The sequence below is a fragment of the Protopterus annectens genome, chromosome 1.part0, assembly GCF_019279795.1.
Source record: "Protopterus annectens isolate FY-2018-M chromosome 1.part0, PAN1.0, whole genome shotgun sequence".
In the NCBI taxonomy this organism is placed as follows: domain Eukaryota; kingdom Metazoa; phylum Chordata; order Ceratodontiformes; family Protopteridae; genus Protopterus; species Protopterus annectens.
The window spans coordinates 296,145,752-296,164,179 of NC_056725.1; the positions used below are offsets into that span (position 1 = coordinate 296,145,752).

The 18,428-nt window shown below is 38.6% G+C and overlaps 1 protein-coding gene across 1 annotated transcript in view; it reads right to left on the reverse strand.

The window, feature by feature from the left end:
- The window catches only part of PRKCE (protein kinase C epsilon), a 3,007,622-nt gene that overhangs the window by 1,163,007 nt on the left and 1,826,187 nt on the right, over positions 1-18,428 (reverse strand). Inside the window, exon 4 of the mRNA XM_044059920.1 lies at positions 2,616-2,650. Coding sequence (XP_043915855.1) covers positions 2,616-2,650 — 35 coding nt within the window. The remainder of the gene's footprint in view (positions 1-2,615; positions 2,651-18,428) is intronic.

Consider the following 18,428-nt stretch of genomic DNA (forward strand, 5'->3'; position numbering starts at 1 on the left):
GATGTTGTAAGCATGTGTTTCTGCTAGTTAATAAAGGTGTAACAATGCAATGCTTTTGTTACACTGGCAAGTAGAAGGCAACACACCTTCAAAATTATGCTTTTTGAGAATGAATAAAAGCAAAAAGAAAACGAGTATCCTGACATTATGAATTTTCAAACCAAGCAAATTATTAAAATTATCAGTAACCAGTACATGACATTTTAAATGACTTAGCATCTTGCAGACCTCAGATGTACTTTTACTATATGGCATAGCAGGACAGTCACAATTATTTATATCGGAATATGTTGCATTTGTTGCCATTCCTTAAGGGTCAGGGACAGTAGCTTGGTGCTGACAAATGTCAGCAACCAGTCTCTTTTCCTTTCCAGCTGTGGTCATCCATCGTCAGGCACTGTTGGTCATATAATAAGTGATTAGAAAATGGGTGGAACCCAAGGTATTAATGTACAAGAAAGGCCCAAGTATGAGGTCAAAGCAGTATATTAAGCCATCATGAAGCATGGACTGAGACACACACACACACACACACACACACACACACACACACACACACACACACACACACACACACACACACACACACACACACACACAAAACACAGCAGCCACCATACTGTTTTTGCTTTTTAAATGCAACTGTTAATGAGCTTCATTTAAAAAAAATGCAATAACAGTCATATGGAGCTGTTGTTGCAGTTTTACTTCCCCATTGCTATCTACGGCAATTAAAAAATCGCATTTAGCAAATGAGGGAAAATAAAATAACAATAATGCAGTTAAATTCATTAGAAGGATGTGTGCAGGGATGAGAAAAGGAGAATGTATGTGTGTGTGTGTGTGTGTGTGTATGAGAAAGAGTGAGAGAGAAAGAGTATACGAGTGTATGCGTGTGAAAAACAGTGAGAGAGAGAAAGTGTGTGAGAGAGAGAGAGAGAGTGTATGAGTGTATGTTTGTGAGAAACAGTGTGTGTGTGTGTGTGTGTGTGTGTGTGTGTGTGTGTGTGTGTGTGTGTGTGTGTGTGAAAGAGTGTATTAGTGTGTGTGTTTGAGAAAGAGTGAGAGAGAGAGAGAGAAAGAGTGCATGAGTGGGTGTGTGTGTGTGAGAAAGTATGTATGAGTATGTGTGTTTGAGAAAGAGTGACAGAGAGAGAAAATATGTGTGTGTGTGTGTGTGTGTGTGTGTGTGTGTGTGTGTGTGTGTGTGTGTGTGTGTGTGTGTGTGTGTGTGTGTGTGTGAGAAAGAGTGAGAGGGAGAGAGGAAGAGTTTGTGTGTGTCCATAATTCTTAACTTCTTTGCTTAGGAATTCTGGACAAAGCCAACAATAATGAGGTGATAGGCACCTAAAATCAGACAAAATTTTAAATATTATTCTAATTCACTTAAAAATTAATAGAGTGACAGGTTTTGCATCAACATGCTTTTTCTGGACAATAAGTATATTATTCAAATTTAATACAAGTTACAGATCAAAAACATATGGCAAAATCAGGATCATTGTACAAAATCAGAGACACTAGAGAGGTATGTGGGGGGGTGTATTGCTTTCCACTGTATATATTTTTTTACTCATTTGATTATAATGAGACATCTAAGGTGTAGACAGTCAAGAAAGTGACTGTAACTGCTGGGCAGGTATGTGTTTGTGTGTGTGTGTGTGTTTTGGCATTAAATACTTGTATAATGTGTGTATGTATATTTTGGATGGAAAACATCCTACAACAGCAAACGCATACCCTACAGCAAATATGGAACGTTAAGCAGAGAAACTATTTTTTATCAAAATATATGTGTAGACTAATAGTAAAACAAATACAAACCAACTTTAACAAATAGCCAACTTTCTAAATACAGTAATATCCTCCAGGGTAGAAGTTACTGGGGAAATAATGGACCTTCATTGGGGGGTTTCACCTGCACCATTGGGTCTCATAACACCCATGGACAGTCTTTTATTTCTCCCAATAAGGACCATTCCAAAAGACATTATTACTTGGCTTGCATATGGGCACACATCCGTAAAACTCATGTATATGAATGTTGTCAGTCATTAATATTAATACAGTGAGCTGCAGACTAATACAGGTCAGCACTTGGTAATCAAAGCCTTATTGGCCAAGTGCTGATCATAACCTATTTTTAGCACGCCACTGTAGCCCATTTAAAAATGCAGAAAGATCCAGCTACATTCACTCCAATAAAGCAAGCCCCAGAGTTCTTCCTTATAGTACAGCATATTATGAATGAGAGACTAACCCAGGCATGAAAGTGGAAGGGAACACCTCGCATCCCAGTTAGGGGCAAACCACAATAACAAGGATGTCATACCAAGCACAAGCGATAAACTGCCTCGCCCGCTGTGAACTGCCATACTCTGAAAGTTGCACTCCAGCTCTGTAAAAGCGAAGTAAACCAGGTGTAGGCTTAACAGCGCATGGCACCTGCTACTTAGTACAAAGATCTGTAACAGTTCGGCATATACTGTGATTGAAAACAATGAAACTTACGACAAGAACAATAATGCATGATATTATTATTATATATTCAAAAACAAAGTCATATACTTCAGATTAAAGTCACTCACTCACTGGAATCTGGCTTAATTTCTTACCTTGACATTGGTATCCTTGTTTTCCTATTACACCCCTGCAAATGAAAACAGAAATGTGATTAGAAAATGATGAAAACTCAGCTCAGGAGCTAGTACTCCAAATAAATGATGCACAAAAAAACGAATGACACATCACATCAGTGAATGAAATTACATGTTGTGACAATCTATGCTGTTTAATTAAGGCAAAACAAACTGCCAAAATTACACTGATAAATAAATATATTTGTCTTAACAATACAAGATGTGCAAATACAAGGGAATTAAAAACATGAAGATTTAATATGGTCCAAACAAAATTAGCAGTGATATTGGATTCTTGTTCACATCATACTACTAAAAAGGCATCATTCTAGGCCTAGAGACAGCAGCAACCAATGCATAGGATGCACACTGTATTTGCTCCTGTCTTTTGTATGAAACACAACTTAAAATGTAACATTAATATATCCAAATCATTTAACTTTATTTTGTGTTAAGCATTACTGGTGGGCACTTGCTATAAATTCAGTTCCAAAGGCAGCTAAAAATGTATAGGTGACAAGGAATGAAATAAGTTGTTATGACTTCCTGGTTGGTGCTTTTGTGCTTGAAGATAAGTGTAAATGAAGAATAAAGCACTCTTGTTTTAACTGCACAGAAAATTATCACAGAACTCAAAAAGTAAAACACAATTTTACAAGTTCTGAGAAGTTGTCTTGTTTCAAGGAAGACTTGCAGAAGGTGTATTATCAGATTGCTCATAAAAGCTAGAGAGTTTGTAAGAAGGGTCAAGAGAAAAAAATATCAGAGCAGCAGACATTCCAAAGGCACTTCAATGAAATGGCTCAAATCAGTTTGCATTTCTGCTTTTCAAAAAACGGGTGCCACAACTGCTTGAGACACAGTACAAACACAACATACAGAACGAGCTACTACATTACAGCTATTCTCTGCTGCAAAAATAAATGCCTTTTTAAATCAGAGCTGCTACTGATTTTCATGAAACAATCTGATATTAAGGAACTGTGGCTCCTACCCAGACAAATAAGCGCATGCAATTAATATTGCTAACAACAACTTATAAAGGTTACACCATACAAATTGACAAGTTTTTGACAAGAAAAAGAAAAATTTTAGTCCTAAGATTTGCAAACAAAAACAGTTCTAAGTTAAAATGTTTTAATGTGCTTCTATCAATACTGCATTTTAAATAAATTAAAATATATTGTAGTGCATGGAATACAGTGATTATGCTCCGATATCCAGAAAAAGACAAATCAGTTAAAAACTTACAGTGCAAGACTAGATCGTAAATCTTAAGAATCCCCTGCTTAACTTGTTAAGGTCAAGTCTTGTGCTAGGCAGTCAAATTTGCCAGTGCTGATCAGCAATTGACAGTGGCAGAATACAGACTTGTTTCTACCTGCTGGCTGTGCTGGCAATGTGTCCTTATAAACTTAGAAAGTTGACAGAATAACAGGAGTTGTGTTAGCCTGCATTTTCAGAAGGATACAACGTCTGAAACTCAAATGTATGTCAATACTTAGTGAAAGTTAATTTCAGTACACAGATTTGTCAGAAAACCACAGATTTTATGAGGAACTGACCAAACATATGAGGCAAAAATCTGGACATTCTCATAAAATCTGGACAGTTGAAAGGCATGGCAAGGTGAGTGTAAACAAACATAAGAGAGATTTTTTACACTGTCTTTCTGGCAGCACTCGCTAAGTGCTTTATGGCTTTAAAAGCCAGCAAAACACTTAGTGCTTTTTTATACTGTAACTAGTAGTACATCGGACAGATGAAGCTCCACACACTATAAAGAATCATGATTGGGTCTCAGATCATAACCCTTATTTATGTGTTCTCAACATGGATACCAATATTGAGCTTCACTCTTGAAGTAAACTTCTTGGCATTCATGTCTCCAGTAGATAATAACCTTGTTATAATCAATGACCCGCTTATAAACCTCTTTGAGGAACCTCCAAAAGCCCAAACACATACATTAAATTCTGGACTTCTTTAGTCTGACGTTCGTCTGTTACGAGAGATCATCATAGAGGATTATGAGTGAGTTTCTGATCATAACCACTTTATTATATGTTTGAGATGTAGATGCCAATGAGGTGAATCTTGGCATTCATGTTGAGAACACACAATCATAATTCTTTGTTGCACATGGAGCTTTATCTATTCCATGTACCATTATTTACAATAAAAAGAAAAAAAAACTATTTTGCTGGATTCTAAAGCCCATAGTGAGTGCTGTCAAATGGACAGCAACACGTGTCAGGGCAATATTTTGACGCAAAGTCAGGACAGACAGCAAGCAGAAACAAAGGTGCTTTAAGAGTTATGATGCTGTGGTTTGTTGGCTGACACTGTTATTTCTTTAGTGACTTGTGTGAGGCCCAATCTTAACAGCTTTTGGTGGAAGGGGGGCTGCTTAACAATTGTTAAGATCAGGACTCATGCTACTGAATAACTTAAATTGTTTGCTTTTTGCCGATACTGGAGCATAATCAAGGGCTCAATGCACTGCAAAAATCTAATGGTATGTTCACCACTAACCATTCATATCTGTACGGAGAAGCCATTCCTATTATGAAACAGTAGAGTAGCTAAGATGGAGTAAGAGGGGCAACTACCCAGGGTGCAAAGTGTTGGGGGGGTGTGACTAGTCGATCCCGATCTTTTGCTAATGCAATATTGGCTTTTAAAAGCCAGTATTGCATTTGTGGTCAAACCTAATTGCTGTAGCACTCCGTGTGTGCTCTAAACTCTAGCAAGCAATTTGCTATAGTTTAAAAGTAAAACCTTTTTGTTTTAAATAAAACATGAGTGCTGTAGCATTCTGTGCAGACGGGCATAAACTGTAGCAGCTGTTTGCTATAGTTTAAAAAGATTTTTTTTTAATTAATTAATTAAAACATGAGTGTTGTAGCACTCCCTGCACGCAGGGTATAAATTGTAACAACTGTTTTCTACAGTTTAAAAGAAATTATGTTAGAGCATGGCACAAAAATGGGCCGAAATGGCTGGGGTGGGGGTGGGGGGTTGTCATGCATCTAGCCACCTGGTTTGTGTGCCAGTTAAAGCAACATCCTTTCCTTTTTGTTTTTTTTTGCTCTTCACTTGAAGAGCGGAGGGGGTAGGGCACTGGTTGAACCAGCTACACTTCTGTTTAGCTCTATACTATCACTGTGATAAAGAAAGTTAACAACCAACGTAGTTTTACACTAGTCAGATTACTTATATTCACAGTAATTAAACTGATATGCAATTTAGTACTCCAGACTGTGCAAGCTATTTTATTCACACAGTGCACAGATTATTAATAAAATGCTATTTAAGTTGTCTAAAATGGTCCCTAAATGTGTAATCTGGAATTTTTCTCATTACATTTTTTACTGTTAAAGCACCCACAAGATCGATGAAACTGATCTTGTAAAAATTAAATATATAAATAAATGACCAAATGAAGAAGTAAGTGAAAATGAAATGCTTTAAAACCATCTTAGCTGCTCTGACTTTAAATGTTACTGCCACCGATAATTACTATAACTGTTTGTCAAGTTACTAAACATGAATCACAACAGTGTCCTATCGGTTGTTTAGAATCTGCTTTTATATTATTCTGTTAGTATTTATTTATTTAATTAGACCAAATTTTTTCAGTATATTTCATGTATTTAATTCTTCCTTATTCTGTGTGTGTGTGTGTGTGTGTGTGTGTGTTTGCGTGTGTGTGTGTGCGCGTGTGTGTGAAGGTGACTTTGCAAAGCAAACTTCATGCTGATTCTTTTGCCTGAAGTTGTAAGAAGTCTCATGTGCACTTCCTGCAATTAGGCTGGTGTTTGAGGGCACTGAAATTAACAGATTATGAGTGCTGATTTTTCATCTTTACCTTGAAATTGCATGCACTTGCTTTGAGCAAATACTACTTTTAGTTGACTGAAAACCTACATTCTTTGAATATAGCTTAGAGTTTCTTTATTTTATTATTCTGAGTTCTTTCAGCAGTGGATCTTATTTGCATTTTAGGACTATCCATGGAGTTAAAAATTCTTTGAACAAAGACAAATGCAGGCCAGACTCCCACTATAACTTTACTGCAGCTGATGCCGTCTATAGCAAATGCAGTTACTTGACTTAAGTTACTAAAGCATTACTTTAAATTATTTTCTAAAACACACGTTTATTTAACTAAGGATCTTAGTCCATATATTCAAATGAACTCATTGTTATATTTTGTATATAAAAAATCAGGAAGCAACCTTGCCTACAAAAAATATAGTTCTGTAAGTAAATTTACTATAGCAGTAGATGCTGAAATGAACACTGCTGGAGTAGATTTAGCCGTACAGGTTATCTCCTGCATAAGATATAACAGCACGCCAACTTCCAAAGCTAGAGCACCATCCATATGCCCAAACCGTCAGTCAAGCTCAAGATGAGCTGATTAAAAAGACAGGTTTGGGCCCCAAGCCTCTAAAAGCCATTCATGCCAACAAAGAGTGGGGGGGGGAGGAGGCTGAGGCCTGAAAATAACAAAAAATAAATGCCTATACCCTAGTATAAACACCATACCAAAAAACAAGGAGGGGATGGACGGACAGTGTGGCTACTGTGGCAGTGATCATTTGAACATCTACTTTTATGGTAACTTTGCATACACATCTGTACTATTTTCAACATACTGACCACTGCCGCAGCAGCCTTAGCTATATGGGTAGATTATCCTAGCTTACTATATTTGGGAGGTATCCGCGGTGGTGGTGATGCGGTAGCGTTGTCGCCTCATAGTAAGACGCTGACCGGTTCGACTCTCAGCTAGAGCGTCTTCTGCGTGGAGACATGCGTGAATGGGCGTACCTTCATTGAAGGTTGTGCATTAGGGCTGGCAACTCAGCACGTAAAAATCAACTGCCAATCATTAGCGGACCGGAGTTCCGCTGTGGCGACCCCTAACCGGGGAAAGCCGAAAGACACACACACACTATATTTGGGAGGTGGAAGGAGAAGAGACCAGGAACCCCCAGAGAATGGTCCTAGCCAAGCCTGATCTAGACCTAGAGAAGGAATAAACCTTACACTGGTTTGTAAAAACACATAAAATGACCAAGTTGCAGCTTCTAGATCACTTACATAATTCAACCCTTTCCAAAATGCCAAAGATATGAAGCCAAGGCCCTGAAAGAGTGGGCCTGTCAAGATAGTACCACAGATGTCTTTCGACATCCGAAGCATGGAGTATGTTTTCTTCATCATTTTTAGTTTAAGAGAGAAAAATGGGGGGATGAAAAGTTTGACTTAACGTGAACTTAGACACCACTTAAGCATAAAAAAGGACTTGTTCTCAAATAAACCCTGTCCCTGAAAAAAAATGGGATAGGGTTGACTCGCCATAACAGCTTTCAACTCAGATACCCTTCATGCACAGGTCAGAGCAATCAGAAAAACTGTTTTCCATGTTAAGAACCTCAAGTCAGTCAGGTTAGCTGGTTCAAAAGTGTTAGCGTCTCTAACACAATATTAAGATCCCATGGACGAGCCATTGGTTTCCTTGGAAGTCTCTTATGCATAACCCCTTTCAAAAACATTCTGACATGAGAATGCATTGAAAAAGAAGGATCCATGGGCAAACATGCTGAAAAGGCCGATAAATGAACTTTGATGGAGGAGTAAGAAAGGCCATAGGACAGTAGCTCACACAAATATTGTGAGACCAGAGAACAACTAGCCCTTAATAGGTGCTGGTTATGTTGTTGTCAGCAAGAAGAAAAGCTCTTCCATTTACTACTATATGATTTTCCATTAGCAGGCTTTCATGTCTCCATTAGTAAGAGACACATGACTTCAGTAAACAAATGCATAAAGAGAATTAAGACCCTATCATCCCCGCAATCAGTTGAAGCTGGTTGGGGCTGGGATGTATCAAACACCATTCTTATTGTGTGAGTAGATCAAGTCTGAGAGGAAGCTTGTAGTAATTGCCCGACCACTTCCAAATGAAGGGGTAAACATGGTACCCTGGGACAGAATGGAGTCACCACAATGATCTTGGGGGATTCATTCTGAATCTCCAAATGTACGTTGGATATTACTGGAAAGGGTGGAAATACATACAGGAGCATTCCTGCCCAAGAAAAAGAAAATGCATCTGTCTTCCAGGTCTTCTTGCATGGAGTCATGGAGCAGAATCTTGCCAGCTGATTGTTCAAAGAAGAGGCAAATAGGTCTAATTGAGGAATTCCCCATAGATGGAGCAAATCTTGGAAGACCCTCTGATCTACTTTCCATTCATGATGGTCTGCCCATGTCCTGCTTAGGTTGTCTTCCACACAATTTTGCTATAATGGAATGTAGGATGCCTGTACAGTGAGAATGTGTTGTGAAGAAATATCCCAAGCGAACATAGTCTGCAAAAGGAGCCCCCCCCCCTTGCTTGCTGATGCAACACAACTGTGGTATTGTCTATAACAACTTGAAGAGGTCTTGGGGACCAAAGATGATTCAGAGTTCAGTTGCCTTGATTAGGACAAGCATCTCTTTCACATGTATGTGCTCACATCTGTCCTTGGTGGCCCCTACACCTTGCACTTTCATCTCCCCAAAAACTGCTCTCCAAACAAAGTCCAAGGAATCTGTGGTGGCTGACTACTTTTGAAGAGGGTGGAAGAAGGGGGAGACCCAGATTTAAGGATATTTACTGTTTCCTCCAAGTGATTTCTCTTCTGACAATCCCAGCACTGGGATTTGAAAAGACAAAGGATGCTGGGACCATACAGACTTCAGATACCATTGTATCTTTCTCATGTGGAGTTTTACCAGGGGTATCATAGGAATGATTAGATGCCTTGAGACTCAAAATCCTGAGGTATTCCCTTGCAGTGACCAGAATCTGAGTGGAAAATCTCAGAAACAGATCTAAATATATATCTGTTTTTTTTCTTGTGGAAGAAAAGCTCTTTGAACTGAGGTGTCTAGCTGACACCCCAGGAACACAATCCAGTGTGAAGTAGTCAAAAAGACTTTTGAATGTTCTCTTGGAAACCCAGCTTGTGTAAGAGATCTGTCACCCAAGTGAGAGATTCCTGACACTTTGAAAAAGACTCTGCAAAAATATGCTAGTCATCTAAATATGGAAAAATATGGACACCCTGTTGCCTGCAAAGACCGTAACCAGATCTGGACACTTTCTGAACACTCTTGGTGCAGTGCTAGTCTAAAGGGTAAGGCAGAGAACTGATAATGTGATTCAGATACACAAAACCCTAAGAAACGCCTAAAGTCTGGATGAACAGAGATGTGATGATAAGCAACTCTTCAAGCTACTGTTACCATTAAATTTGAATGAGGAGGAAGAGGTGACAGGTTGTGAGGTGACATCATTTTGAACATGGACACTATCACAAGCAGGTTTAGGAAAGAAAGATCCAGAACTAATCTCCAAGCATTTTCTTTCTTTGGCACTAACAACATCCTTTAATAAAAACATTTCCCTACCTGTGCAAACTGATTCTATAGCACACTGGGACAGATACAAATAAAAATTTCTGGTCTGGTGGATGACAGATTACCTCCTGGAAAGGAGGGATTTCCTCCCACTGCCATCTGTAATCCTGATGAATGGTCTTCAGAGTCTATTTGTCTAAAACTATCTAGAAGACAAATGGGACTGCCACGCAGGGGGAGCAAAGTCCCTTAAATAGTCATTCAGACTCTGTCCTTAGTTTGGGGAGGTTCCAGAATTCTATTTGGAACCCCTTTGAAATTTCTTCTTAACATTTGATTCCCTGTATTTTGTTGAGACTGTTTATTTACTTATTTATTGATTTATTTATTGCCAAAATTTGATGAGGGGTTAGGAAAATCCCTTACAAAATTTAGAAAAGGTGGGCTGAAAAATATTAGAAATTCCCTGTATCAGCTTACCCCTTTCATTACATGTTTTGATTACCTATGCAGCACAGGGGCAAAAACTAATCTCTATCCAAAGGAGAATTTAAAATCTCATTTTTGTCATCATCTAGGAGGTTCTGAGAAAACAGTCTAGCAAACCTCCTCAAAACTGTACTAGTGAGACACACACTGTAAACAACAAGTAGTGACTTGTGTAATAGAGATAACTAAATTATTAAAAACAGATTTTTCCTCACAAGAAGAAACTGCAGACAAAGCATTTATTCCTCATACTTTCACAGTTAGTTAGAACAAACAACATACAAGCCTGACAATTTAAAATTCTGAAAATCAAAGTTGCAAAAGCATATACTTTTCCCCTTATTTATCAATAATCTTTCCATCATTATCAGAAATAGTGGATTGTAATTAACTAGATGTTTAGCAGTAGTGAGATTAACTGAAGTTATAGCTGCTGGGTCAGATTTGGGAAGAATGTAAAAAATTAAGAGACTTAGGAACTTTATACATCCTACCTGCCTTTTTAAGGGCAACTGGCTGACAACCAGGAAAATTGTAGGCAGTAACACAAACATCTCCTCCAAAGGTGACAGCACTGGAGGAATGGGTGAAGGTTCTGGAAATTCCTTCCGTAACAGCTCATGGTATTTTCTGAGGGACTGAGAAACCTCAACTTTCTCCCACTGAAAACACTGGTACAGTCTGGAAATAGTCTCAGAGAAAGAGAAACCCACACAAGAATCAGAAACTTAGCACTCCTCTGAATATGAAAAATAGGAAAATACTGTATCTGTCTCTTCACCTTCCTGTTCAAACTGAGAACCCTGAATCTCTTCAGGAAAGCAATATCCTGAATTAAACCCTGCGCCAGACCCAGTAAACTACACCTGTCTAAGGAAATTTGAGGAATATATGTTTACTTTTCTGTTTCTTTTTGACAGGAAAAATGGAGACAGAAGTATTACTGACGGCAGCAGCAACTTCCCCAGGGATTGGGCCAACATTCTTACAAAGCAGGTAAGCCTTCCCTGTACCCTCTCCCAGGACACAAGTGTGGTTCTCCCATACCAATGAAGGGACCCCAACAGCTGCAGATGATGTGGTTAACCCCCAGTCCATAGTGGCTGTATGTACTATACTAGAGGGATTGGGGTAAAACTAATAGCCATAGCACAGTCACCCACCTGCATATGAGGCAAACTGCTAGCCTGCTGTGATGGCAAAGGCTGTTTGTTTAACATTTTCTTTTTGTGGCTGGAAGAAGGACCAACCATGACAGTTTGTTCCACAGGCAAGCTGAAAATTGTCCTTTTTTCCAAGGAAAACAAGCAGCAAAAGCCGGTGAAACTTAAAATTCACTTTTTCCACATAAAAACATTGTAACATCACTTTAAAACACTTTGCCAACTCAAAAGTAAAATAAATACAATTTTACCACAGAAAAAAATGTTTTCCAATCACTTTAAACTACTTTTACAGTCTCATAACAGTCCATTAAAACACAAACTCCTAGCTTTAAAATAATTTTCCTGAGCAGGAAAGTATTACTCAACAGACAACTTTTTTTTAATGGAAGTTGTTTTCTCCAAAGGAAACTTATCTGTCCAACAAAGGAACAGCACAAGCCGACCATCGATCATCGAAAGCATCAGGGGAGTGTACTCATTGGAGGCAGGAAAGCTCTGAAGGGCTTGGTGCCCAAACCTGTCATTTTAGTCATCTAAGCTTGAGTTGAATGACAGTTTGGGAGCATGGAAGGTGCTCTGACTGTTATATCCTTGGCAGGATATAACCCTATATAGCTAAGACTGCCGACTGTCGAAGCAATGATCAATATAATGAACGTTACTTGATGCACTAACTGTACTACTTTAGAATTTTAATTCTTCCCAGAGTTCTTGTAGTAACTCTAAGGTTATGTCATCTCTGGAGCTGGTATTAGGCAAAACTAAAGCTTCCAAATTAATGAAATAATTGCACAGCATGTACTTTCATTACTTAGTTCATTTTCCGAAGTATATAGTCATTTGAGCCAGTTTGTTTATTTCCACATTAACTGAGACATCTGAAGTTCCCTGTCGCTAAGGAAACAGAAGTATACACTTTTTGCCAAACCTGTCTGAAATTCTGGTCTCCCGATCAATTGTTACTGTTTAGGCCTGGCACAATTCAGTGTGTGTAACTGGTTCAGTACAAACTATAGCACAATGTGTAATAGGGTTCTTGCATAAATATTGTTTGATATATATATATATATATATATATATATATATATATATATATACATATGCGTGTGTGTGTGTGTGTGTGTGTGTGTGTGTGTGTGTGACACTGAGAGTATATATAAACCAATTATCTCTGACCACTATTCACAACCTGCCACTTCTACACATAACCAAGCTGATACCTTAACAAAACAACTTAATGAACATTTCAAAGAAACCACAGCCTCTCTCATAACCAACAATAGCCTCCTCAATCTTCCTATAACAAGCAAACAGCACCGACCAAAACAAGCACACATGTCAAATGGTGCCCACACCCTTCATTAAGATACAACTTCTTAAGCTAAACCCAAAACCCTTGCCCCAGACAATTTGTCTGCAGATTATACATAAAGATCTCAGCTGATGTACTAACTTATCCATTCTAATTTCTTACAGATCTGTCAGTAAGTCTTTTTCACAAACAGTGTGGAAAAGATCTCATGTCCTACCCCTCCACACAGAAGGCCCATTTACAGACATATCAAACTACAGATCTATAGCCTTATTGTCTCCCCTGTGAAAAATCCATGAAAAATGCATTCACCCACAACTGCTCATGTTTGTCACTGAAAATAAGCTCCTGTATGAAACTCAGTATGGATTTTGACCTCATCATAGCACCACTACTGCCATTCTTAACTTTAGTAATAACACAAACCCACTTATAAATTCAGGTAAGCTGGAATCTCCTTTATTCCTAGAGCTCTCAACACTCTTTTGATACAGTATGACATCAAAATCTCCTGCATAAAGTGTCCTCCATAGGTCTTGCTAACTTATCTCTTAACTGGTTTCAAAGTTACCTTGGAATCTGATCCCAAGCTGTTAAAAGCTATATGACATCCTTCTGTCCTGTGCCAACAGAAGTGCCACAAGGCTGCACCTTAGGGCACCTGTTATTTAATATATTAATTATCTTCATAGAGTAAACAAACATGCATGCCACTGTGGTCCATTACGAAAATGCCTCCACTTTGATCTGGCCAGCCCCCAACCTAGGCAAACTCTAAAAGTTTACCCAAACATCTTTCTCTTTTCTAAAGACCTGGCTATCCTGTAACCAACAACTTTGAAATTAAAAAACAAAAAACAAAAAAACAGCAAACTAATATTATTTACCCTAAATCAAAACACCCAGAAGCTTTTAATATCACATGAGCAGAGAAAACAAAAAAATAAAAATAGAGCTAGCAAACTGGATTACACTGCTTTGAGTAATCATAGATGAAAATTTAAAATTCAACTACCACATAAACCCAGTTGCTGAAAAAACACAAGCCAAAAACTGGGCTGTCTATATAGGATCAAAAGATACCAGATGGATAGCACATGCAAGCACATTGCAGAAACTTACCTCCTTCCCAACAATCTTGTATGCTTCACCCATCCTCAGTAACCTACAGTCTACCCAAAGCATTAAACTGGATCAATGCAATAATAAAGTGGCCAAACTTCCAGCAAATCTACCATACAGAACCCACCACTGCATACCCTCAAGACTAACAATTGGTTAGAGTTGCCTCACCCCCTTTCTTCCAGTTATAACCTGATACAAGCTCATTCACATCTCTGATAGGCACTATCTCACCCTACTTCCCAAACAGAATTCTACGAGCAACAGATAAACACCATCTTACTATACCCAACTCAAATAAAGCAGCAGGAGAGTCTCCAAACTCAAACTACATCTCAAAACTCTGTAGTTCTCTTCCTCTAAAACAAACAAATTACATAAAATTCTACAAAACTCAGTTAAGACAACATCTACTGAACTCTTGGCCATTTTCTTGTACTTATCCGAGTTAACCTCTAACTACAAACAGTTTTAATAAGCTGCTCTTCACACTACTTTGACACATCTATTACTACTACATTTATGTGCAGTTAGTATCCTGCTAGAATTATAACTACTACTTTGTTTTATGTCATGCAAGACATGTATCAACTACTACTACATTTGATGCACAATCTATGTTTAGCTGGAGTTATGTTTTGTCTATTGCATTACAAAATGCTTTGTAACTTGATTTAACGTAATTGCTGCAGTTTTTCTCCCGCTGAAAAGGGGTTTCATCCCAGTCTAACTTTCCAAGTAACCAAATGCAATTGGCATAATGATTAAGTTCTTTACCTCACAGATACAAGGTTTGATTTTTACCTTTGAAAGGGAAATTGCCTATGTTTACAATGGTTTGCAAGGGAAACTAGCCTGGTACTCGCCTATGAGCTTACTCACTCATTCATCTACAGATTTTTTACACTTAGGCAATTAACAGAGAGTAACTACATGAGGTTATATCCAAGCATGAGATTAAAGAGTCTGATAAATCCTAAAAAAAATCATTGAGTCAACCTGAATTTATTGACTCTCTGAAAAGCCTTGACTGCAACCCACTACCATAACTTCACCATACTCATATAGCTCAAGGAGTCACCAAGTTGCAGACTGCAAACATTCCACCGCCACTAAGTCTGCAAGTCCAAGCAGAAATGTCCTAGTAAGTGATGACCCCATTATCAGGCACACTGACTCAACAATCATTAGGATAGACAAATACTTGGTAACACCTTCCTTTCCTAAGCCAACATCCATGATGTCATAAGCGTCCTACAATCCTTCCATAAAGACAAATATGACTATGATCTGGGTGTGGCTCATGTACATGTGAATGACTTGAGGTGCTCAACCAAGAAAAATATGCAGAGACATAGTGGAGCTTGCTATGCATGTGTCAAATGCAGGCTCTGGCTCTGAATGTAATCCTGCCCTCATCAAGAATTCTGTTCATATACAAACAGAAGGTAACTGGCTTTAGCAACTGGTTAAGCGGGTGCCATTCAAAGAAGATCCATTATGTGTCAACTTGCAACAAGATGAGCAACAGCCCAACTTGACTCATGAAGGATGGTGGCCACCATTATAATTTCACATATTCTAAATACCAGTCAAAGCAATTGCTGCCCTTTTTAGGCAAAGTTCACCTTCTGGATATTCCTATATAACAAAAAAAAAACATGCACTGAATACCAATCTGGACTTCCATCAAGGTTGCTTTGTTCAGTGTCAGAAGTAATGATAAATGAATGTATCACGAGATGCTCCTACAACTGGAACACATCCATATCTGTGTTGTAACCAACATTTGATTTCGGTATAAAAACAGCCCTCATTCTTTACCAGGTTTACCAGGTTTCAATAACTATCATACATTCAAACATTCTGGAAACTTCAAGGGAGTATCAATATTTGTTAAAGATCCAATCATCTGTAGTCAGATTTCCTGTGACCCACAAGCAGAACTCAAGGAACTTCAAATTATCCTAAACAAGATAAACTATTAAGTCATGGCCTGCTACATGTCACTTTTTAAGTGTATGGAGGAAGATGAAAGACTTTTACATATAACTACTGAAACACTTTTAAGTAAAAATACACTTTTGAGAAGGGATTTCAAGAATCCACCAATTAACTGCAGCGCCTATACCACAATTCCTAGACTTGATAAATGTTAATGCCCTTTTACAAATAGTTAATATGTCCATTTAGTGTAAACATCTTCTTGACCTTGTTCTCATTAATACTGCACTACAAGAGGCATTGCTATAGTATCCTCATCTCTGGACAAAGCCAGGCACAAATCAGTAATCTTATCTTTCAGGACATGTAAGTCTACAACAATGAACACCCCTTAAAGACTGCATTTGCTGACTCTTGCCAACTATATAGAAGTATTCTTGAAAAGTATAACAACCTATATAAATTAAAGTCAACAGCTGACTAAATATGTCAGTATGAATGATGTAACCTAAAGCAGAAACGGTCTTGGTTGAGGCCTGTCCAAGCACCAGAAGTTTACAGATGACAATTTGGAAGGGGGGTACAGATAGTGGATGTGGAACCAGATGAAAATGAGACAACACAGATCTATTGTTACGGTAAGAACATAACTTCTGTATCTCATGTTGTCGATTTTCACCTGATTCAATGTTTGGGACAGATTCCCATGCTGCCTAAAGAAAGGCTTGGGTGGTATCAAGGAATGACATTTCTGAGAATGGTAGAGCCAAAGGATGCAAGAGCTCTGGACATCCAGTTTATAATGAGACTAAATATGTCAGTATGAATGATGTAACCTAAAGCAGAAACGGTCTTGGTTGAGGCCTGTCCAAGCACCAGAAGTTTACAGATGACAATTTGGAAGGGGGGTACAGATAGTGGATGTGGAACCAGATGAAAATGAGACAACACAGATCTATTGTTACGGTAAGAACATAACTTCTGTATCTCATGTTGTCGATTTTCACCTGATTCAATGTTTGGGACAGATTCCCATGCTGCCTAAAGAAAGGCTTGGGTGGTATCAAGGAATGACATTTCTGAGAATGGTAGAGCCAAAGGATGCAAGAGCTCTGGACATCCAGTTTATAATGAGATATAACCATATGAAATGCTGAACGTGTTGCTGGTGCAGAAATGCCATTGATGGTAACTCTCTTCATGAATGATGCAGAGGTAGCCATTGTCTTAGTGGAATGGGCTTTTGGTTTCATATGCAGGGATAAACCTCAGTTCTTATGTACAAAGGACAGCCCCAACAGCTGAAAATTTCCATTGCTACTGTCTGACTGAGACACCACTTGTGAGGCAATATAGTCGACCTGTTCAGCTTGTCCGCTAGTACATTCACAATTCTGGGTATGTGCACTGCTATTAGAAAGAGATGGGAAGACATTGACCATTGCCATCCTCTCATGGCCTCCCAGCAAAGAGGGGTTTCTGAAGTACCAAATCACAGACAAATTGTCCATCTAGATAGAGATCACTCTCTTAGGTGGGTAGGCCTTAAAAATCTTGCAATGCTAGAAGGACCACTCTTATCTCCAAGATAGTGATGTTAAGGTTGGCCTCTACTGGTGACCAAGAACCTTGAATCAATCGACTTTCCTTATCACCAATCGTAGAAGGGAAGCATCCTTGGTTACTGTGGCCTAAGGAATGTGTAGACAAAAAGGTCTCCCTTCTATGACTAACACAGAAATTATCCAATACTTTACAAGATCTCTGCAAACTTGAGAGAGACAAATTTTGGTATGTAGTGGAGGAAGACTCTCACATCATTTGTAAGTAAGAGTCCATTGTAACATTCTCATGTGGTATCTCACAAATGGAACTAATGTGACTGTAAAGACCTAACAGACATAGAATCAACCTTGCATGTGAGCAGAGATGCTGGAGATCCTGAGAAGCTGTTAGTCTTAAGGACAATATTCTTGTTGCTGGGAGTTTGGCAATTTGAAGAGCTATGCTGATATGACACCCTATAAATTCTATCTGTTGTGTGGGAAGTAGTTGGCTTTTTGTGTGATTCACTGTGATCCCTAAGAGGTCTGGAAGGTGGAGCAGTGTAGTTTGTTCCTGTAGCAGTAGATCTTTGTAAGTAACAGTCTGGAGACAATCATCTAGATTTGGAAAAAAGAGATGACCGCAACCACTATCATTATCATGGTGAACACCAGGAGGGCTGTAGTAAGACCAAATGGAGGTGCTCTAACTGAAAATGGTTGCCCCCAGATGGAAAAAAAGAAATCATCTGGATTGTCTCTAAATCATTATATGATAGTAGGTTCCCTG